Raw genomic sequence first — 24,350 nt, forward strand, 5'->3', positions numbered from 1 at the left:
AGCACTGCTGCCTCACAGCGCCAGGGACCTGGGTTTGATTCCAGCCTCGAGTGAGTGAGTGTGTGTGTGTGCGCGCGTGTGTGTATGTGGTGCTCTCCCTGTGCCTGTGGGGGTTTCCTATGAGTGCTCCAGTTTCCTTCCACAGTCCAAAGATGTGCAGGATCAGTGAATCGTCCATAGGAAATGCAGGGTTAAGAGGATTGGGTGGGTCTGAACAGGATGCTGTTCAGATAATTGGTGCAGACTCAATGGGCTGAATGGCCTCAGCCTGCACTGTAGAGAGTTTGTCAGCATGACCTGATTGTTTACAATAAAAGGTTTTACATTGTGGAATAAATATGTTAAGGACCTAAACCCTCCATAAAGGCCGCAGTGTATGCTCACTACAAAATTCACTCAAACAATCACCAGGACAGCCCCCTCCCTTAACCCACGCTCCCTGAAACCCCAAAGATAAAGGAGCAGCTGTAGAGGAGAGTCAGTATCTCCAGGTTTCCTTTCAGAAGGACAGCACTCTCCAACTTGGAGAGAAATCACTGCTCCTTCAACATCACTGGGTCAAATCAAACTGCAGCAGGAGAATCCTTCAGCACATGGGAAGCTGGGAGGAAGCTAGGATCAGCTTGGACTGTAAACTACTGACTTTAGCAGCAAGAGTAAATCAGATGGAAGCATCTAACCTCAAGCATTGCTGTTGTTCCCAGATCACAGTCATTCTGCTCTTTCAGCTGTAGGTGACGATGAGAGCATGTGTATTAATTCAGTGCAGCTCAGGAGAATTTCTTCAGCTGCCTCCCAGGAATGTGTGTCTACAGGGAAGGTTTGCAGTGAATGATCCCAGCTCTGGGTGGGCAGGTATGAAGATTATTGAAAGTGCTGGAGCGGTGTTAGGAGTGAGTCTTCAGACAGGGAGGTACACAAAATTGAGGGAGATACAGTAAGATAGCATTGTTACTGCTAGGAAAAGCTCCCCCCTGGTGTGGATTGACTCCTTGTGGTGGTAGAATGGGTATTTAATCAAGGTACTCATTGGGAGCTGCATGTTTGACTCAGACTGCAGAGAAATGAACCAGTCTACATACCCCACTGTTAATGGCTGCAACAAGGCAAGGTGTGAAGGTCACAGGCCCCCTGCTGGTCTGAACCCCAATGGGCTCCTAAGGCTGGGCTCAGAGGTAAAAGAAAACAGTAGAATTTAGAATATCCTGGTCATGTTAGAATTCCCTGAGTAGCTATACCAGGGAAATTGAGATCGTATCATTAGCTGGTTCCACTAGCTGAGTAGAAACCAGAACCTCACCCAAAGCCTATAAGAGGTGAACAGATCTGGTCACCCAAACAATTTTTTTTGATTCCAAATGGTGGAGTCCTTCCAAAGTGAAGGAAGGCATTGATGTGGAGGTGAACACTTGATGGGCAAATCTGGAAATGAACTAGGAATCAAAGATTTAGGGTGTCTAGGGAAATGAATATTTAGTCTGAGAGGTATGGAAACTTCCCTGACCACTGTTTGCCCAAAACTGTACAGATTAGTCTGAAAAAGTATAATTCTTGGACAGAAGAATCATTAAAAAGGTTTTATCCTCCAGATTGTGAAATACCCAGCCTCAAGTGTGGGGCATGATAGCTTGAATTTTAGTTACATCAACTCCATCTAGTTATTCCTGTCCCGTGGGGGGTGGAGTGTCGGCTGAGGTGTAAGAGTGAAGAGACATTTAGTGAGGTGTTTTAGTCCAGTGATTGAGCCAAACTGCAGGATGATTACTGACATCAAGTACCTCAGATAGCAAATGAGAGAAGGATCAGTGGTCCGAATGGACAACAAAGCAAGATCAATACAAGGTTTTATTCATTTCTATTCAGGTGGTACAGCCATTACATTCTTGCCAACATGCTCCTTCTCCCTGGGAGGGGGAAGCCAGATTGTCCAAGTGAAGTCAGTAATGCATTCAGACAAAAGCAGACAGTCCCCCAGGCCCCACTAACTGCTGTCCTCCAGTGAGAGCCTGTCAAACAGGTACTCTCCCAGCCCATTCTCAGGAGCTCCCAGACGCTTCAGGTTGGTGATGTAGTCCCCAAGTCGCTTGATGATCTCAACCTCCTCATCCAAATAGTGGGTCTCCAGGAAGTCACACAGCTGGAACACAGGAATATTACAGCTCATTACATTAGCACAATCCAAGATGGTTTGGAGAATTCCCACTGCAACACAGACTGGGCAGTAGTAGCTCTAGACAACCCTGAAACATGCAAACAGCTAGAGCTTTTGTAGTGGTGAATATATTAGCCTCTCAGCTGGCACATCATGCTGTTTAAGTGGAGCTGAGTTAGATTGTGGTGTATGGTGATCATTCCACTGCAATGGTCCTGAATGGGGATTCAGTGGATAATATCACTTCAGCACTCCCACCAGATTACAATCCAAGTTCCTCCTTGACCTTATTGCTGAGCAGTTGTAACATGGATCATTCCAGATCCACACTGGGTGGTTACAATGTTACATCTGGACAAAGTCAAAAATCACAACACCAGGTTATAGTCCACCAAATTTATTCAGAAGCACTGCTCCTTCAGGTGGTTGTGGCGTATTAGTTTGAAAGCTAGAGCTTTGAATAAGCCTGTTGGACTATAACCTGGTGTGGTGTTAGTTTTAACTTTGTCCACCCGTTTGACACCAGCATCTCCAAATCACATCTCCCCCAAATGTTGCATTATTGAATTTCAAACCCACAAAGACCAACCAGTGAGGTGTTGCCCTGAGGGTGTGGCAGTGATGAGAATGAGGGGGTGGTGAAGCTTACATGAGGGTCAGTCTGGGCAGTGGCGAGTTGGTGTAGATCCAGCAAACTCTGGTTCACATTCTTCTCCAGATCCAGGGCAACCTGCATTGCCTGTAGACCGTTACCCCACTCATCCCTCTCTGGCTTCTGAAACATGGAAACAAAGGACAGTCAAGGATCAGAATCATGACAGTGGGATGAAGCAGGTCATATAGGCAATTTGTCCACATCAACCTTCCAGAGGGTCCCACACTGACCCAACCCATCCCTGTAATCCTGTTTAGGGAAAAATGTAGCCTTTGTACCCCTGGAAACTGGGTGACCTAGCATGACCAAACTGACTGGCACATTTGTGCCATGTGCAAACTGAGCAGTTCCCAGAGGCTGGAATTGGACCTGGGTCCCTGGTACTGAGACACTGCAGTGCCAGTACCATCCTCAAGTCCAGAAGGTGGTTTGAGGAATGGGTTTAGTGGGATCTCAGGAAACTTCAGAGAAAAATATGGAATGCACCACCTGAGGAATGTGGGGGAGGCTGCTAGTCCAGTGACATTGCAGCAACATCTGGACAAATACTAGGGCACAGCAGGCTAACGACTAAGTGCAGGTAGATGGGATTAGTGTAGTTTGGTCAGCATAGATATGGTAGACCACAGGGCCTGTTTCTATACAGTGCCTGGGAGATGGAAGAGATCAGATGGGAAAGTCCAGCAACAGCTCTTCACTTCTTCCCCACTCCCTTCAGGATGAGCAAACCCTGTTACCGATGTCTTGAAGCCACATCACGAGAGCGGCCATTCCCCTCCCCAACATTCCCACCTTCACATCCTGGAGGAGGACTCTGCCTCCACGCTGATTCTGGAATTTCAGCAGCTTCTCTGCATGCTCCTGCTTCTCCTGGGACTGAGCTTTGAAGAACTGGGAGAAATGGTGCAGGGCAACATCATCCCGGTCAAAGTACGACATCTGAAAAGAGAGCCATTTACATCTCATTAAACATGTCACTGGCCCCAATTCTAGTTGTCAGAAGTAGAGACTAATTTAGCCCTCAAATCAGATTGACTATTCAAGCAGTTATTAATCCACTGCATTCTCAACCAGGGTTTAATATCCCAGTATTGTCCAGTAAGCCAGCAGCTCTTAACCCCAGCTTCCTCCTGGGGACATGCAACAGCCATGTTTTAATTTGGATTATACAGCTGGAGAGTTGCTCAGCAGGTCTGGTACAGATCAGAGGAGAGAAACACTGAATTCATGTTTCTGCTCATTAACACCATTAGAATTGGAAGATATTAGACATGGACTGAAACTCTTCAATGAAAGGAAACTAGAATGCAGGATGTATTCATGGTGGGATGGGGGTCCAAAGCTAGACAGCACAGGGTTAACATGAGGGATGGACATCAATGGACCCAAGAGGCAGCTTTTTCCAGAAGGTGGTGCATGGAATGAGTTGCCAAAGGAAATAGTGGAGGCTGGTACAATTACCCCATTTCAAAGGCATCTGGATGGGAGGTATTTAGAGTGATGTGTTCCAAATGGGACTAGATTAATTCAGGATATCTGGCTGGCAGGGAAGCGTTGCTTAGAGGGTCTGTTTCTGTGCAGACCAGGTCTAGGATGGTAGATTTCAAATATTCTGTATGAAACCAATTGAAGTTGTAACCTTTAACAAGGTGAGGGTTCAGTTGGATGAACAAGGAAAACCACTGGAGTACTAAGTGCAGTCTACTCCATTCAACATTAACCAGAGGGTAATACCCAGTCACCAGGTCATGGAGATACAAAACTGATATCAGAACACAGGGACAGGAGGCCATTCAGCCCCTCAAGCTTGTTCTGCCATTCAGTGAGAAAATCATCATGAGGCTGCTGCAAGACACTACATTGTTCCTTTGGGGCTGACCTGGAAAATGGATGTTGGACACTGCTGGCACTAGAAAGCCTGTACAAGGAGCCTTTGAAGAATTGTAAGCAAGCAACAGTGATTAGAAAAAAATGTAGCTTGATCAGGGAAGAGCCCGATACAGAGAAAACCTCATGTGACTCAGATTAACCACTACATCACACTGGTGACACCGTCTGCAGGTAAATGGAAAAGCACTGTGGTGGGTTTGACTTGAGCAGTTTAAACCATTAGATTTACACCCATATATTTGACACAAACATTGAACATTCCCTTTGAGCATGATGGTTATGTTAATGCTACTCCTTCAAGCAGCTTGTTTCATCCTTGGTTTGTGTCCCCCTCAAGATGGGTCATAAAGGCAGAGGTGCTGCCATGTCTGGAAATAGCTTCATCACACAATGGCAGGGGAGTGGCCAGTTCAGTTATTCTCCAATCTTGGTTTGTGTTAACAGGCAGAAGCTGCTGGGAGCAGAGAAGCTGTTACTCTGAAACTAAGTTCCATGCTTCAACAGATGCTTCTTACTTGAATGCTCTGAAAACTCTCCTGCCAGCAAGAAGTGGAGTTTGTATTTACCATTTGCTAAGGGGGGTATTTCTGGGCTGTTGTGGGTATGGGAACAGCTCCTTTGTTATGTTGCAATCGAGTCCATTGGGTTCCAAGTAATTGGATTGTCTTAAAGTCTGTTTCCTTCTGTTGGTGCTTCTACCATAGTATGTCGATAGTTGTTTTTATAAAGCAGAATGGTTTGACCAGCTGCATCATCTGTACAACTGTCTTTATAAATGGAGGAAAGGTTAGGACCTGGGCAACCTTAGTGGCTTCGACAGATCCAGACTGGTCCCTAACAGTTGGTTGAGGATTATGAAAGGGGCACAACTCAGGTCAGAGTGGAAGTGAGTGATCCATCCTTATTAAAAGCTAACTGGTTCACCAATGAAAGCTGTTCCCACCTCCATCAAACAGCTCGAGGGATTTCAGCCTCATCTCATGAGAGAGGACCTGTACAAAAAAAAGCAGCCCAGAGTGTGATGAATATTCACCACATGTCTGGATGAGTGTGCCTACAACATTCAAGCAGACACCATCCAGGATAAAACAGCCCACTCCATTGGTACTGCATTCTCCACCTCCCTTCAGGGCCCATTATCTAGCAGGTACCCTGCAGCACTCACGTAACACCTTCCAAATAGGACATTCTAACACTTCAGAAGGGCATGGACAAGTCATTACCAGGAAAAAAGGGGCCACTTTAATTCTCATACCATCCTGATTTGAAGGTCTTCATTTCTTCAGTCAGAGTTAAATTTCAAACTACTCCAACAAATTGACTTTTCCTCCAGATTCAGGGATGGACAACAAGTAGCTACCTGACCACCCACACAAAAATGGATAATACAGAAGGCTAAATAGGCCTCAACTGGAGCCTATTTAAGTGCAGGCCAGTCACAGCCTTACATTAAATACCTCTGCTCAGATAAGCCAAGCATCATTGACAAACACTGCCATAACTCCCTTTTACAACATCAAAACTAGTATGATGCTTATTTAGCATTAGCAGAAAAGAAATCAAGACATACTAGAATACATTAAAGCAGCAGAAAGGCAACTAGTCAATGGATACCTCCATATGGTTGGCCTAAATGGTTTCTAACCTATTCCTGTAAGTTCTGTTTTGACAACCCAAGGGAAGTGACAGTTACTGCCTATGACAGTCATATCAGGGAATTATACACTAACCAAGAACACTTCACCTTGCATACATTATTACACATCAGTATCATACCCCATTGTTGCTGTAACACCACATTTATCTTGAATTGTGAAACTGGTAAGAGCCACAAAAGTCAATCTACAGGAGCATCAAGTTAATTAGAAATAAGGAAAGTTTACTTCACATAATAGAAGCAATTATAAATAGAGACAACACTTACCAAGGACTGATAGAGATAGGAGGCCATGAGCTCCAGGTTAATCTGCTTGTTGACAGCAGCTTCACAATCCTGGTGATAGTTTTGACAAATCTGGGAAGCCATTTTGTGACAAATATTGCACTACTTGCCCACCCAAGACAAGCCACAGGCCAACCACAAACTTAGAATTATCACCAACTCTACCTAAATCATCACAGCCTGTGGACTTTTATTTATTCTCCAGGAGCAGATTTGATTTTATTAGGCAGGAAATGACATCATCAGTGATGGCCAATCACTCTTGTTAATCAATCGATCAGCTGCCATGTCCATTGAGTGCAGAATGGGAATTGGATCCAGAAGCCAATTAGAATTGACAACTGTTCGAAAATGAAATTAGTGATTGACCTCTTACACAAGTGCAAATTCTCTAAGTATATCTACCTGAAAATGAGATTAAAACATACTCTGAAACTTCACTATCGTATTTGAGCTTGTGTATTAAGACAGGCTGAAAATAGATTTGCAGAATTTTGTTAGTTTGTTACTCTGAGGGATTTGTCTTCCTACCTTTTGAATGACAGTGTTGAGAGTCCATTGAAAAATGGCTAGATTTTGTTGACATTAAACATTTGCCTATTGATTGACTGGAACAGAAAAGCAGTGCTTTTGGGTCATCCAGTGCAGGCAACTGATGTACTTTGTGGATCCATTCTGAATCTGCTGTGATCTCTTTGACCTTAGGTCTCAGGAAGCCCAGTTTACAACTAAAACATTAAATGTGCTGAGTGTGTCAGCCATGGAGTAGGCCTCAGGACTCCATGTTTAAATTGTTGTTAGAAACATACTGCATGATCAACTTTTCAACTCCATGTTCAGTTTCTAATTGTTTCCAGATGAACTGGCCCTCAACTCAAAGATGTTTCCAAGTGGAGAGATTCTGGTTGTGTTTACATTTGTATTCTGTCGAACGTATAGTTCAGAAACTGGCCTACCAACCCGATGTGGTCCAAACGCACATCTTTATGGACATGATGGCCTCTCAACCTAAAGTTGAATGTGTTGAACTGAGCAGCCTCCAGTGGAATGGTGCGCTGTGAGAGTTTGGGGATTGAAGGTCCCCACTCAATGTCACAGCCTTGTACGGATGGATTGGTGGAAGCAAGTTACTTTGACCCAGTATCTGATTCAAATATTAGGTTACAGTCTAGCCATTACTTGTCAGATTGAGTTACAAGTTTGAGTATTATACATGGAACCACGGTCAGAGGTCAACCCTGATAAATATTCATGGCGATGAGAGTAAGTCAGAGGCTGGGAATTCTGTTGTGAATTTCTCAACTCCTGACTTTCCAAAGCATCTCCACCATCTACAAGACCAAAGTTAGGAAAAGTGGTGGGATACTTTCCAATCTTCTGTCGGAATGCAGCTCCAACAACACTGACGGAGCTCCAGGGAAATCTCTCGCCATCCTGAGTTGGAACAATATCACTGTTTCTGAATCCAAGTCCCGGATGCCCCCCCCCTCCCCTCCCCTCCCCTCCCCTCCCCCTCAGCAGCAGCAGCAGCAGCATCTGGTCTCTCCCACACCAGGTGGGCTGTAATAACCAGCTCATCACCACCTCCTGAAGGGTAACTGCGGCTGGGCACGAAACACAGCCTTCTGATTGGCACACTGAAGATTGAACAATAAAAACCGCCCTGCGATAGGGTGGGGGAGTGCAAAGCTTGAGGGGCATAGGCTGAAGGTGAGAGGGGAAAGATTAAAATAGGGATGTGAGGGGCAACCTTTTCAGAGAGAGTGTGCTGTGTACATGGAACGAGCTGCCAGAGGAAGTGGTGGAGGCGGGTACAATTATAACATTTAAAAGAGATTTGGATGGATACATGAATGGGAAGGTTTTAGAGGGACATGGGCCAAATGCAGGCAAGGGCAACTGGTACAGTTTTGGAAAGCTGGTCAGCATGGACAGGTTGGGCCAAAGGGTCTGCTTCTGTGATGTATGACTCTATGACTTCACTGGTGTGCAACAGCATGTTTCTTTTGGATGGTGTGGTGGTTCAGTGGTTAGCACTGCTGCCTCACAGCGCCAGGGACCTGGGTTTGATTGAAGCCTCGAGTGAGTGTGTGTGTGTGTGTGCGCGCGCGTGTGTGTGTATGTGGTGCTCTCCCTGTGTCTGTGTGGGTTTCCTATGTGTGCTCCTGTTTCCTCCCACAGTCAAAAGATGTGCAGGATCAGTGAATCGGCCATGGGAAATGCAGGGTTTAGAGGATTGGTGGGTCTGAACAGGATGCTTTTCAGATAATTGGTGCAGACTCAATGGGCTGAATGGCTTCAGCCTGCACTGGAGGGAGTCTGTCAGCATGACTTGATTGTTCACAATAAAAGGTTTTATGTTGTGGAATAAATATGTTGAGGACCCAAACCCTCTCTGAAGGCTGCAGTGTATGCTCACTACAAAATTCACACAATCACCAGGACAGCCCCCTCCCTAACCCACGATCCCTGAAACCCCAAAGATGAAGGAGCAGCTATACAGGAGAGTCAGCAGCTCTAGGTTTCCTTTCAGAAGGACAGCACTCCCCAACTTGGAGAGAAATCACTGCTCCTTCAACATCACTGGGTCAAATCAAACTGCATCAGGAGAATCCTTCACCCTATGGGAAGCTGGGAGGAAGCTTGGATCAGCTTCGATTGCAAACTACTGACTTTAGCAGCAAGAGTAAATCAGATGGAAGCATCTAACCTCAAGCATTGCTGTTATTCCCAGATCACTGTCATCCTGCCCATTTCAGCTGTAGGTGATGATGAGAGCATGTGTATTAACTCAATGCAGCTCAGGAGAATTTCTTCAGCTGCCTCCCAGGAATGTGCATCTGTAGGGAAGGTTTGCAGTGAATGATCCCAGCTCTGGGTGGGCAGGCATGAAGATTATTGAAAGTGCTGGAGCAGTGTTAGGAGTGAGTCTTCAGATAGGGAGGTACACAAAATTGAGGGAGATACAGTAGGATAGCATTGCTACTGCTAGGAAAAGCTCCCCCCTGGTGTGGATTGACTCTTTGTTGTGCTAGAATGGGTATTTAATCAAGGTGCTTATCATCAGGAGGTGCATGTTTGACTCACTACAGACAAATGAACTGGTTGACATACCCAACTGCTAATGGCTGCAACAAGGCAAGGGGTGAAGATCACAGGCCTCTGTGCTGGCCCTGTTTTGAACCCTGACTGGCTCCAGAGGCTGGGCTCAGGTAAAGAAAACAGCACCATCTAGAATATCCAGGTCATGTTAGAGCTCCATTGGGAGTTATACCAGACAGGTTGAGATCATATCCTTCCCAGGTTAGCTGGTTCCTCCATACAGCCCAATAGACCTTACCCAAGGCCAGCAGGAATAGGTGAACAGATCAGGTCACCCAGATCATGCAGTTTGACTCCAAATTGTGGAGTACTTCTAAACACATTGATGTTGGGGGTGAACTCTTCATGGGCAAACCTGGAAGTGAACATGGAATCAAAGATGTGGGGCATCTAGGGAAATTGATCTCTCAAGTTGATCTTTTGAAGAGGAACACACACTTCCTTGCACACGGTTTGATATAACGCACAACTGTAGGCATTGAGCCAGAAGAGTATAATTCTTGGACAAAAGAATCATTAGATGGAGTATAAAACCTGAGTGTAAAACATTCTGGGGAGGATAGCTTGCATTTTAGTTACAACAACTCCATCTAGTTATTCCTGTCCAATGGGGTGTGGAGTGTTGGCCGAGGGGAAAGAGTGATGAGGATACATTTAGTGAGGTGTTTTAGTCCGGTATATGAGCCAAATTGCAGAGTGATTTACTGGCATCAAGCTCTCCAGAAATCAGCAAGTACAAGGTTTTATTCATTTCCATTCAGGTGGTACAGCCATTACATTCTTGCCAACATGCTCCTTCTCCCTGGGTGGGGGAAGCCAGATTGTCCAAGTGAAGTCAGTAATGCATTCAGACAAAAGCAGACAGTCCCCCATGTCCCACTAACTGCTGTCCTCCAGTGAGAGCCTGTCAAACAGGTACTCTCCCAGCCCATTCTCAGCAGCTCCCAGATGCTTCAGGTTGGTGATGTAGTCCCCAGGTTGTTTGATTATCTCAATCTCCTCATCCAAGTAGTGGGTCTCCAGGAAGTCACAGCTGGAACACAGGAATAGCACAACATTACATTAGCACAATCCAAGACAGTTTGGAGAATTCCAACTGCAAAATACACTGGGCAGTACTAGCTCTGGACAACCCCGAAACATCCAGCAAACAACTAGAAATGTTGTACTGGTGAATATATTAGCCTCTCAAATGGCAAGATATGCCATTTAAGTGGAGCTGAGTTGTATTGTGGTGTATGGTGATCATTCCACTGCAATGGTCCTGAATGGGGATTCAGTGGATAATATCACTTCAGCATTCCCACTAGATTACAATCCAAGTTCCTGCTTGACCTTATTGCTGAGCAGTTGTAACATGGATCATTCCAGATCCACACTGGGTGGTTACAATGTTATATCTGGACAAAGTTAAAAATCACAACAACAGGTTAGAGTAGACAAATTTATTCAGAAGCACTGCTCCTTCAGGTGGTTGTGGAGTATTAGTTTGGAAGCTAGAGCTTTGAATAAGCCTGTTGGACTAAAACCTGGTGTGGTGTTAGTTTTAACATTGTCCACCCCAGTTTGACACCGGCATCTCCAAATCACATCTCCCCAAATGTTGCATTATTGAATTTCAAACCCACAAAGACCAACCAGTGAGGTGTTGCCCTGAGGGTGTGGCAGTGATGAGAATGAGGGGGTGGTGAAGCTTACATGAGGGTCAGTCTGGGCAGTGGCGAGTTGGTGTAGATCCAGCAAACTGATTCACATTCTTCTCCAGAATCAGGGCAACCTGCATTGCCTGCAGAACGTTACCCCACTCATCCCTCTCTGGCTTCTGAAACATGGAAACAAAAAGGGCAGTTAAGGATCAGAATCAGAATCCCGACAGTGGGATGAAGCAGGTCATTTTGCCCATTTGTCCACATCAACCCTCCAGAGGGTCCCAACTGACCCAACCCATCCCTGTAATCTTGTTTAGTGAAAAAGATATCCCTGGAAACCCATCCCTGTAATCCTGTTTATGGAAAAATGTAGGCTGTGTATCCCTGGAAACTGGGCAAACTAGCCTGACTAAACTGACCTGCACATCTGAGCTATGTGCAAACTGAGCAGTTCCCAGTGGCTGGAATTGGACCTGGGTCCCTGGCACTGAGACAGTGCAGTGCCAGTACCATCCTCAAGTCCAGAAGATGGTTTGAGGAGGAAGGGTTTTAGTGGGATCTCAAGAAACTGGAGAAATATGGAATGCACCACCTGAGGAATGTGGGGGAGGCTGTAGTCCAATGATATTGCAGCAACATCTGGACAAATACTTCAAATGCCAGGGTACAGTGGGCAAAGGACTAAGTGCAGGAGGATGGGATTAGTGTAGTTTGGTCAACATCGATATGGTAGTCCAAAGGGCCAGTTCCTATGCTGTGACTGGGAGATGGAAGAGATCATAAGGGAAAGTCCAGCAACAGCTCTTCACTGCCCCTTCAGGGTGAGCAAACCCTATTCCCAATGGCTTGAAGCCACATCACAAGAGCAGCCATTCCCCTCCCCAACATTCCCACCTTCACATCCTGGTGGAGGACTGCCTCCACACTGATTCTGGAATTTCAGCAGCTTCTCTGCATGTTCCTGCTTCTCCTGGGACTGAGCTTTGAAGAACTGGGAGAAATGGTGCAGGGCAACATCATCCCGGTCAAAGTACGACATCTGAAAGAGAACCATTTCCATCCCATTAACACATCACTGGCCCCAATTCTAGTCGTCAGAAGTAGAGACTAATTTAGTCCTCAAATCAGACTGACTATTCAAGCAGTTATTAATCCTCTGCATTCTCAACCAGGGTTTAATATCCCAGTGTTGTCCAGTGAGCCAGCAGCTCTTAACCCCAGCTTCCTCCTGGGGACATGCAACATCCATGTTTTAATTTGGATTAAACAGCTGGAGAGTTGCTCAGCAGGTCTGGTACAGATCAGAGGAGAGAAACACTGAATTCATGTTTCTGAACATTAACACCATTAGAATTGGAAGATATTAGACATGAACTGAAACTCTTCAATAAGGGAGGTATTTAGAGTGATAGGTACCAAATGGGACGAGATTAATGCAGGATATCTGGCTGGCAGGGAAGCGTTGCTTAGAGGGTCTGTTTCTGTGCAGACCAGGTCTAGGATGGTAGATTTCAAGTATTCTGCATGAAACCAACTGAAGTTGTAACCTTTAACAAGGTGAGGGTTCAGTTGGATGAACAAGGAAAACCACTGGAGTACTAAGTGCAGTCTACTCCATTCAACATTAACCAGAGGGTAATACCCAGTCCCCAGGACATGGAGATACAAAACTGATATCAGAACACAGGGACAGGAGGCCATTCAGCCCCTCAAGCTTGTTCTGCCATTCAGTGAGAAAGTAACCATGAGGTTGCTGCAAGGCACTACATTGTTCCTTTGGGGCTGACCTGGAAAAATGGATGTTGGACACTGCTGGCACTAATTTAGTCAGGAGAGAGTTTTGTGCAACTTGTACATCATTGGGATTGTTTGTACCATACATTTGATCAGTACAAGTGTGTTCATATCAGAGGATGGATGGAAGGGAATGAGTGGAATGGGAATGAGAGAAAGGGGACCTGGTGTTTGCTGAGGAAAGCCTGTACAAGGAGCTTTTGAATTGTAAGCAAGCAACTGAGTGATTAGAAAAGTGTAACTCGATCAAGGAAGAGTCCGATACAGAGAAAACCTCAGGCAACTCAGATTAACCATTACATCAAGCTGGTGACATCATCTGCAGGTAAATGGAAAAGCACTGTGCTTGGTTTGACTTGAGCAGTTTAAACCATTGATTTACCCCCATATTTGACAAACATTGAACCATCATGCTCAGAAGTGAAATGTTAATGTTACTCCTCTAAGCAGGATGTTTCATCCTTGGTTTGTGTCCCCCTCAAGATGGGTCCTAAAGGCAGAGGTGCTGCCATGTCTGGGAATAGCTTCATCAAACAATGGCAGGGGAGTGGCTAGTTCAGTTATTCTCCAATCTTGGTTTGTGTTAACAGGCAGAAGCTGCTGGGAGCAGAGAAGCTGTTCCTCTGAAACTAAGTTCCATGCTTCAAACAGATGTTTCTTACTTAAACACTCTAAAACCTCTCCTGCCAGCATGTGGAGTTTGTATTTATCATTTGCTAAAGGGGGTGTTTTTGGGCTGTTGTGGGTATGGGAACAGCTCCTTTGTTATGTTGCAATTGAGTCCATTGGGTTCAAAGTAGTTGGATTGTCTTAAAGTCTGTTTCCTTTGGTCGGTGCTTCTACCATAGAATGTAGATCGTTGTTTTTATAAACAAGAGAGTGATATGACCAGCTACATCTCCCCTGGATTATACACTGTACAACTGCCTTTATAACAAGGAAAGGTTAGGGTCTGGGCAACCTTAGTGGTTTTGACAGATCCAGACTGGGCCCCAACAGTTGGTGGAGGATTATGAAGGGGCACGACTCAGATCAGAGTGGAAGTGAGTGATCCATCCTTATTAAAAGCTAACTGGTTCACCAATGAAAGCTATTCCCACTTCCATCAGACAGCTCGAGGGATTTCAGCCTCATCTCATGAGAGGGGACCTGTAAAACAGAGCAGCCCAGAGTGTGATGAATATTCACCACATATCTGGATGTGTGTACCTACAACATTCAAGCAGACACCATCCAGGATAAAACAGCCCACTCCATTGGTACTGCATTCTCCACCTCCCTTCAGTGTCCATTATCTACCAGGTACCCTGCAGCACTCACGTAACACCTTCCAAATAGGACATTCTAACACTTCAGAAGGGTATGGACAAATCATTACTGGGAAAAAAGTGGGTCACTTTAGTTCTCATTCCATCCTGATTTGAAGGTCTCAATTGTTTCAGTCATAGAGTCAAATTTCAGACTACTCCAGCACATTGACTCTTCCTCCAGGTGAAGGGATGGACAACAAGTAGCTACCTGACCACCCACACATGAATAGTGAATGCAGAAAGCCAGATAGGCCTCAACTGGAGCCTATTTAAGTGCAGGCCAATCACAGCCTGACATTAAATACCTCTGCTCAGATAAGCCAAGTATCATTGATAAACACTGCCATAACTCCCTTTTACAACATCAAAACTAGTATGATGCATATTTAGCATTAGCAGAAAATAAACCAAATATACTAGAATACATTAAAGCAGCAGAAAGGCAAATGGTCAATGGATACCTCCATATGGTTGGCTTAAGTGGTTTCTAAGCTATTCCTTTAAATTATGCTGTTTTGACAACCCTAGGGAAATGACAGTTCCTGCCTATGACAGTCATATCAGGGAATTATACATTAACCAAGAACACTTCACCTTGCATGCATTATTGCACATCAGTATCATACCTCATTATTGCTAATAACATCACATTTATCTTCAATTGTGAAATAGGTAAGAGCTGCAAAAGTCAATCTACGGAAGCATCAAGTTAATTAGAAATAAGGAAAAGCTTACTTCGCATAATAGAAGCAATTATAAATAGAGACAACACTCACCAAAGACTGATAGAGATAGGAGGCAGTGAGCTCCAGGTTAATCTGCTTGTTGAAAGTAGCTTCACAATCCTGGTGATAGTTTTGACAAATCTGGGAAGCCATTTTGTGACAAATATTGCACTACTTGCCCATTCAAGACAAATCACAAGCCAACCACAAACTTAGAATTACCACCAACTCTACCTAAATCATCACAGACTTTGGACTTTTATTCATACTTGAGGAACAATACTAATTTTATTAAGCAGGAAATGACATCATCAGTGATGGCCAATCACTCTTGTTAATCAATCAATCAGCTGCCATGTCCATTCAGCGCAGAATGGGAATTGGATCCAGAAGCCAATTAGAATTGACAACTGTTCGATGATGAAATTAGTGATTGACCTCTTACACAAGTGCAAATTCTCTAAGTATATCTACCTGAAAATGAGATTAAAATATACTCTGAAACTTCACTATTGTATTTGAGCTTGTGTATTAAGACATGCTGAAAACAGATTTACGAATTTTGTTAGTTTGTTACTCCGAGGGATTTGTCTTCCTACCTTTTGAATGACAGTGTTGGGAGTCCATTGAAAAATGGCTAGATTTTGTTGACGTTAAATATTTGCCTATTGATTGACTGTGACAGAAATACAGTGCTTTTGGGTCATCCAGTGCAGGCAACTGATGTACTTTGTGGATCCATTCTGAATCTGCTGTGATTTCTTTGACCTTAGGTCTCAGGAAGCCCAGTTTACAAACCAAAACACTAAATGTGCTGAGTGTGTCAGCCATGTAGTAGGTCTCAGGCCTCCATGTTTATATTGTTGTTAGAAACGTACTGCATGATCAACTTTTCAACTCCATGTTCAGTTTTAATTGTTTCAAGATGAACTGGCCCTCAACTCAAGGATGTTTCCAAGTGGAGAGATTCTGGTTGTGTTTACATTGTATTCTGTCGAACGTACAGCTCAGAAACTGGCCTCCCAACTCGACGTGGTCCATACGCACATCTTTATGGACATGAAAGTATCTCAACATAAAGTTGAATATGTTGAACTGAGCAGCCTCCAGTGGAATGGTGGGCGGTGAGAGTTTTGGGGATTGAAGGTCCCCATTCAATGTTAGGGTATGAACACAGCTTTGACGGATGGATTGGTGGAAGCAAGTTACTTTGACCCAATAACTTTCTCAAATACCAGGTTACAGTCTAGCCATTACTTGTCAGATTGAGTTACAAGTTTGAATATTATACATGGAACCACGGTCAGAGGTCAACCCTGATAAATATTCATGGTGATGAGAGTAAGTCAGAGGCTGGGAATTCTGTTGTGAATTTCTCAACTCCTGCCTTTCCAAAGCCTCTCCAGCATCTACAAGACCAAAGTTAGGAAAAGTGGTGGGATACTTTCCAATTTTCTGGCTGAATACAGCCCCAAGAACACTGACGGAGCCCCAGGGAAATCTCTCACCATCCTGAGTTGGAACAATATCACTGTTTCTGAATCCAAGTCCCGGACGCCCCCCTCAGCAGCAGCAGCAGCAGCATCATCTGGTCACTCCCACACCAGGGAGCCTTCTGATTGGCACACTGAAGATTGAACAATAAAAACCACCCTGCAATGGGGTGGGGGAGTGCAATACTAGAGGGGCATAGGCTTAAGGTGAGAGGGGAATGATTAAATGTAGGGACGTGAGCGGCAACCTTTTCAGAGACAGTATGCTGCGTTCATGGAATGAGCTGCCAGAGGAAGTGGTGTAGGTGGGTACAATTATAACATTTAAAAGTTTTTTGGATGGATATATGAATGGGAAGGTTTTAGAGGACCAAATGCAAGCAGGAGGGTCTAGTTCAGTTTTGGAAATCTGTTCAGCATGGACAGGTTGGGCCAAAGGGTCTGCTTCTGTGATTTATGACTCTGATAATATACAACATGTTCCTTTAGGTTGGCACGGTGGCTCAGTGGCTAGTAGTGCTGCCTCACAGCACCAGGGACCTGGGTTTGATTCCAGCCTTGGATCACTACCTGCGTGGAATTTGCATGTTCTCCCTGTGTCTGTGCGGGTTACCTCGGAGTGCTCAAGTTTCCTCCCGCAGTCCAAAGCTGTGCAGGTTTGGTAGATTGGCCATGGGAAATGCAGGGTTAAGGGGATTGGCTGGTCTGAACAGGATGCTGTTCAGATGGTTGGTGCAGACTCAATGGGCTGAATGTCCTCTTCTGCCACTGTGAGTATGACTTGATTGTTGTATTGTGGAATAAATATATTTAAGGACTCACATGTCCCTGAATGCTGCAGTATGTACTTGTTACAAAAGTCTCAAACATACACCAGGATATCTCTGACAGCCCTCTCCTTAGCCCCTGATACCTAAAACCTTGAAAAATAAAGGAAACAGCTGTACTGGAGTCAGCATCTCCAGGTTTCCTCTCCCAGTCACACCACTGTTTACAGAGCAGTGTGATGCCAAAGGCCTGTGTTCAATTCCCATCACTAATTCAAGGTTACTATGAAGGAGTCTCCTTCTCAACCTCTTCCCTCACTTGAACTCTGGTGGCCCTCAGGTTTAATACATCATCAGTCTCCCCTTTCTCTAATGAGAGCACAGCCCAATGGTCTGGTAAGACTATGACAACACAACTCCCAACTTGGTCAGAAAATCACTGCTCCATCAACATCACAGAATCAAATCAAACTGCATCAGGAGAATCCTTCACCCCATGGGAAGCTGGGACTGCAAACTGCTGACTTTAGCATCTAACCCTGAGCATTGCTGTGTTATTCCCAGGTCACTATCATCCTGCTCATTTCAGCTGTAGGTGGCAATGGAGTGTGTGTTGTTATCTAATACAGCTCAGGAGAATTTTATTTAGCTGACTCACTGCAATTGACTGACAGGAATGCTTGGTGAATTTCCCAGCTGTGGGCTGACAGGCTTGAGGTTAATCAAAGGGCAGGAGTATTGCTTGGAGTTCATCATTAGGGCTGTCACTGTGTCTCCCTCCCTATCTCCCCCACCCTGCTGCATGCATGGACTCCTTGAAGTAGAATGGTTCCCTAACAAGAGCTGTATGTTTGACCAGTTAATTCCTCCAGTTGTCTGACTCAATGTGCCCAACTGCCAGTTGGTGAGAAGACAAGGGGCAAAGAGCACAGGCCTGTGAGCTGTTCTAAACTCCAACTGGCTCCCTGTGCTGGGCCCACAGGGGAAGAAAACAGCACCATTTAGAATGAACTAGTCATGTTAGAGCTCCAGTGGGAGCAGTGCTGAACAAGATGCGATTATATCATTTGGAGGTTAGCTGGTTCCTCCATCTGGGCAGATACCAGAGTACGATGGACCTCATCCAAAGGCCAGGGGGAAGGGAAGGAGCTAACCATTTGATGGACCAGTCTGGAAGTGAACATGGAATCAAAGATGTGGAATGTCTATGGAAAGTAATATCTGGACTGGATCTTTGAAGATGCATGGAAACTTCCTTTCACTAAGTCTGTTTGGGTATAATTGTACTCAAGTCCAGAAAAGAATTGTGTTGGACAAAAGGATTAGAGGTTTGACACCCCACAGACTGAAATCCACTAGTTGAAGTCAGTTTTTTGGGGTGGGGGGAAAGAGATGCAGGCAGGGAACCAGAGCAAAAAGCATTTAGTGAGGTGTTTTAGTCCAGTGATGTGATGGGCTAAAAATTGCATGATTACTGGCATCATCTCATGAGAGCCTGATAAAGCAAATTCATATGAAGTATCAGTGGTCTGAACGATGGACAATAAGCATGATCAATACAAGATTTTATTCATTTCCATTCAGGTGGTACAGCCATTACATTCTTGCCAACATGCTCCTTCTCTCTGGGTGGGGGAAGCCAGATTGTCCAAGTGAAGTCAGTAATGCATTCAGACAGTCCCCCATGCTCCACTAACTGCGGTCCTCCAGGGAGAGCCTGTCAAACAGGTACTCTCCCAGCCCATTCTCAGGAGCTCCCAGACGCTTCAGGTTGGTGATGTAGTCCCCAAGTTGCTTGATGATCTCAACCTCCTCATCCAAATAGTGGGTCTCCAGGAAGTCACACAGCTGGAACACAGGAATATTACAGCTCATTACATTAGCACAGACAAGTTTACAATTCCCACTGCCATACAGACTGGGCAGTGCTAGCTCAAACCTTAAAATATCTAGCAAATAGTAGATAATTTGTACTGTGAAGATTAGCCTTTCAGCTGGCTCATCTTGCCATTTCTTAACAGGAACAGAGCTTATTGTGATGGACAGTGATCATTCCACTGCAATGGCAGTGAGTGGGGATTCAGTGGACAATATCACTTCAGCACTCCAACCAGATTACAATCCAAGTTCCTCCTTGACCTTATTACTGAACAGTTGTAACATTGTAACCATCAGTATGGATCTGGAGTGATCAGTGTTAGATCTGGACCAAATGTTGCATTATTGAATTTCAAACCCAAGAAGTCCAACCAGTGAGGTGTTGCCCTGAGGGTGTGGCAGTGATGAGAATGAGGTGGTGGTGAAGCTTACATGAGGGTCAGCCTGGGCAGTGGCGAGTTGGTGTAGATCCAGCAAACTCTGGTTCACATTCTTCTCCAGATCCAGGGCAACCTGCATTGCCTGCAGCCCGTTACCCCACTCATCCCTCTCTGGCTTCTGAAATATGGAAACAAAGGACAGTTAAGGATCAGAATCAGAATCCCTACAGTGGGATGAAGCAGGTCATTTAGCCCATTTGCCCAAACCAACCCACCAAACAGCATCCCACACTGACCACACCCCATCCCTCTAATCCTGTAGATGTCATGGCTAATGCATGTAGCCTGCACAATGGGGCATGGTCAATCAACTAATCTGCATATCTTTGGACTGTAGTAAGAAACAGTACTGGAGGAAACCAACCCACATTGGGAGCACATGCAAACTGTAGACAGACCGTTGCTCGAGGCAGGAATTGAACTGGGGCCTCTGGCCCTGAACCACTGCCATCCCTGAAGTCCACATGAAGGTTTGAGGATGAAGAGACTTGAGGGTATTTGAGGAAGCTGCTCAATAGATATGGGATGTACCACCTGAGGAGTGGGGGAGGCAGCTAGTCCAATGACATTTCAACAACATCTGGAAGAATACTTCAAGTACCAGGGCATAGTGGGCTAAGGTCCTAGTGCAGGTCAGTGGGTTTAGTGTAGTTTGTAGGTTGGTCAGTATAGATTATAGTGGACTGAAAGAAAGACTTTATATTGTGACATTAAGATGGAGGAGATCAAATGGGGAAGTTGAGACTTTTTCACCTCACCCTTCAGGATGTAAAAACCCAGTCACTGACTTGAAGCCACATCACGAGAGCAGCCATTCCCCTCCCCAACATTCCCACCTTCACATCCTGGAGGAGGACTCTGCCTCCACGCTGATTCTGGAATTTCAGCAGCTTCTCTGCATGTTCCTGCTTCTCCTGGGACTGAGCTTTGAAGAACTGGGAGAAATGGTGCAGGGCAACATCATCCCGGTCAAAGTACGACATCTGAAAGAGAACCATTTACATCCCATTAACACATCACTGGCCCCCAATTCTAGTTGGGGAAAGTAAGACACCAGTCTAACCCTTGAAATCAGACCAAGTATTCAAGCAGCTGTTAAATCTCTGGGTTCTCAGCAATTTTAATATACCAGTCCTGTCCAACAAGCCAGCAGTTCCTCTAACTGGATAAGGAACAACTCCAGCTGCCTCCTGGGGACATGCAAATTCAGTGTTTTATTTTGGATTAAACAGCTGGGGAATTGCTCAGCAGGTCTGGCACAGGATCAGAGGAGAGAAACACTGAATTCATGTTTCTGCTCATTAACACCATTAGAATTGTTAGATAGAGATTGAATAGGGTTTAAGCCAATGAAGGAAGCTAGAGTGTCAGGTGTATTTAGGGTGGAAGAGCCCAGAACTAGAGGACAGGCTTAAGGAGAGGAAAACGATTTTAAGGGTTACAACAGGCAGTTATTTCAGTGATGGGTGAATGGAATGAGCTGACAGGAACTGATGGAAGCTGGTGCAATGACAACATTGAAAAGTCATTTGGATGGATGGATGGATAGATAGATAGATAAATGAATGGGAAGTGTTAGAGGGATATGGGCCAGTGGGACTAGATTAATTTAGGAGAATCAATTCAGTCTAGGCATAGAAGAACTGGATTATGGGATCTGTTTCTCTGCTGTACATTTCTCTATAGATTTCAATTGGTTCCATACAGAACATTGGAAGTGGTAACCTTTAAACAAGGTGAGGGTTCAGTTGGATGACACTGAAAACCTCTGGAGTACTAAGTGCAGTCTACTCCATTCAACATCAATCAGAGGGTAATACCCAGTCACCAGGACATGGAGATACAAAACTGATATCAGAACACAGGGACAAGAGTGGCCCATTCAGTCCCTCAAGCCTGTCCTGCCATTCAGTGAGAAAGTAACCATGAGGCTGCTGTAAGACACTATATTGTTCCTTTGGGGCTTAACTGGAAAGTGGATATTGGACACTTAGTTTTCTGCAATTTGTACATCATTGGGATTGGATGTACCATACACTTGATCTATACAAGACTGTTCCTATCTTGAGGGTAGAGGGGAATGAGAGAAAGGGGCCCCAGGAAAGACTGCCCAATGAGCCTTTGGATTGTTGCAGCAGTTTATTACAGGCCTGTATATACAGTGCACACAGACATTCAGAAGCTTGTAAACAAGCAGCTGAGTGAATATTGAAGAGACATAACCAAAGTAGTGTTAAATACAGGAAAGACATCATGTGACCTGGCCATCCAAAGATAAGGTCACCAGCTTAAAAATGTGACCTGAAAAGCACAATGCATGACTTAATCCAACAAGTTCAAACCGTTTAGATTTACACCAGATTTGACTCAAACATTTTAATCATCATGTTCACAAGGGAATGGTATGACCATGCAATTCCTTTCAGCAGCTTTTCCTTTGATTCCTCTTGAGGGGTAAAAGGCAGATATGCCAGTATATCTGGAAATAGCTTCTTTAAACAATGGCAAGGGAAGGACCAGTTCAGTTATTTTCTGAGCTTGGATTGTTTTAGTTTCAGAGTAGCAGCTTCTCTGCTAGGTTCCATGCTTCAACAAAGTTTCTTACCCGAATGCTCTGTAAACACTGCTGCCTGCAAGAACCAGAATTTGAAATTACTATTTGCCAAGGTGTGTGTTTAAGATTGTGGATATTGAAACAGTTCTTTGTGGTGATAGAGTCAGTTGGGTTCCCAAATAGTTGTCGTTTTAAATTCTGTTCTCTTTTGTAGGTGCTTGTACCACAGTATGTAAATAAATTCTGTTTTATGAGGCAGAGTGGTATGTAGCATCACCACTGCACAATCCACCATACATCTGCCTCTAAATACAATTAGAGTCTGGGTGACCTTAAATTGTTTTCCCAGATCCAGCCTACTCCCTAACAGTAGGTTGAGGATTGTGAAGGGGCACAACTCAGGTCAGAGTGGAAGGGAGTGCTCCATCTTTATTAAAACTGGTTCACTGAAAGCTGTTCCACCACCCTCAGGGTTAAAGGAATTAATTCTCATCCAAGATATATACACGTCTACCCATTGGAGGGAAATGGGCCAGGTGGGACTAGGTTGGGATATCTGATCAGCATGGACAGGTTGGACCAAAGGGCCTGTTTCCATGCTATATATTTCTATGACTGACTAGCCCAGAGTGATGAATATTCTCCCCATCTCTGGATGAGAACACCAAAACATTCATGCAGCAGACACCATCCAGGATGGAGCAGCCAACTCCATTGGTACTGCATTCTCCACCTCCCTTCAGTGTCCATTATCTAGCAGGTATCCTGCAACACACAAACACCTTCCAAATAGGACATTCTAACATTCCAGCAGTGCATGGGCAAACCACTACTTGGAAAAACTGGCCATTTTGTTTCCCATACCACCCTGATTTGAATGTCTCCATTTCTTCAGACATTGGGTCAAAGATCTCAGACTACACCACCTACCTATGGGTGCACCAACACTTCAGCATATCAACTCTTCCTTCAGGTGAAGGGATGGACAACAAATGGATACCTGACCACTATCTACTCATGAATGGTGGATGCTAAAAGCCATAGGCCTCAACTGGGGCCTACTTAAGCAGATGCCAGTCACATCCTGACATTAAATACTTCTGCTCAGATTAGCCAAGCATTGATTAAATCTCCTTTGCAGTATCTAAACCAATATGCTTATTTAGGATCAACAGAAAATAGTTAAATATATCAGTACATCAAAACAGTAGAGAGGCAACTAGCCAGTGGATTCTTCCATTCCACCATATAGTTGACCCAAATGGTTTCAAAAATACCCAGTGAAACATCCAATTTTGACAGTCCTAGAGGGGGAATGACTGTCACTGCCAGTGACAGTGATATCAGCAAGTCATACACTAACCAAGAACACTTCACTCTGCATACATCCCTGAAGACAAACTGGGACATTAGTTAGTGTACATCAGTATCATACCCCATTATTATGGTAACATCACATTTACCTTGAATTAATATTGAGGCAAGAGCTACAGAAGTCAAGCTACAGGAGTGTCAAGTTAATTAGAAACAGTGGAAAGATTACTTTACATAAGAGTTTTAACTTTAAGTCCCAAGGGGACAACACTCACCAAAGACTGATAGAGATAGGAGGCAGTGAGCTCCAGGTTAATCTGCTTGTTGACAGCAGCTTCACAATCCTGGTGATAGTTTTGACAAACCTGGGAAGCCATTTTATGAGGACTATTGGTCTCCACAAACCAATTCCCAGCCCAACTACAAATTTAACTCTAACACCAACTGTACCTAAACCATTACTGCCTTTGGACTTTTATTTATACTCCTCATTTTATTCTGCACAAATGACATCGTCAGTGATGGCCATTCACTCTTGTTAATCAATCAATCAGGTGCCATGTCCAATCAGCACATGATGGGAATTGAATCCAGAAGCCAATCAGAATTGACAACTGGTCAATGATGGATTTGTTGATTGGCCTTTGACCTCCTGCACAACTGCAAATTGTGTAAGTATATCTAT

General features: G+C 44.6%; 2 protein-coding genes and 1 pseudogene across 2 annotated transcripts; all 3 read right to left on the bottom strand.

The window, feature by feature from the left end:
* Window positions 1–1,981: 1,981 nt before the first annotated feature.
* Window positions 1,982–6,723, bottom strand: LOC132831259 (ferritin, middle subunit-like). Its single transcript, XM_060849283.1, has 4 exons — window positions 6,622–6,723; window positions 3,600–3,746; window positions 2,802–2,927; window positions 1,982–2,137 (listed from the first exon to the last, which is right to left on the bottom strand). Exons 1-4 carry the CDS (start codon window positions 6,721–6,723, stop codon window positions 1,982–1,984), a joined length of 531 nt encoding a protein of 176 aa, XP_060705266.1.
* A 3,897-nt stretch (window positions 6,724–10,620) lies between these two features.
* On the bottom strand, window positions 10,621–15,372 carry LOC132831212 (ferritin, middle subunit-like; annotated as a pseudogene).
* Window positions 15,373–19,171: 3,799 nt separating this feature from the next.
* LOC132831133 (ferritin, heavy subunit-like) lies at window positions 19,172–24,042 on the bottom strand. Its single transcript, XM_060849127.1, has 4 exons — window positions 23,941–24,042; window positions 20,634–20,780; window positions 19,790–19,915; window positions 19,172–19,327 (listed from the first exon to the last, which is right to left on the bottom strand). The coding sequence occupies exons 1-4, from the start codon at window positions 24,040–24,042 to the stop codon at window positions 19,172–19,174; spliced, it is 531 nt and encodes a 176-aa protein (XP_060705110.1).
* Window positions 24,043–24,350: the final 308 nt, after the last annotated feature.

This window comes from Hemiscyllium ocellatum, chromosome 33, assembly GCF_020745735.1.
Source record: "Hemiscyllium ocellatum isolate sHemOce1 chromosome 33, sHemOce1.pat.X.cur, whole genome shotgun sequence".
NCBI classification, from domain to species: domain Eukaryota; kingdom Metazoa; phylum Chordata; class Chondrichthyes; order Orectolobiformes; family Hemiscylliidae; genus Hemiscyllium; species Hemiscyllium ocellatum.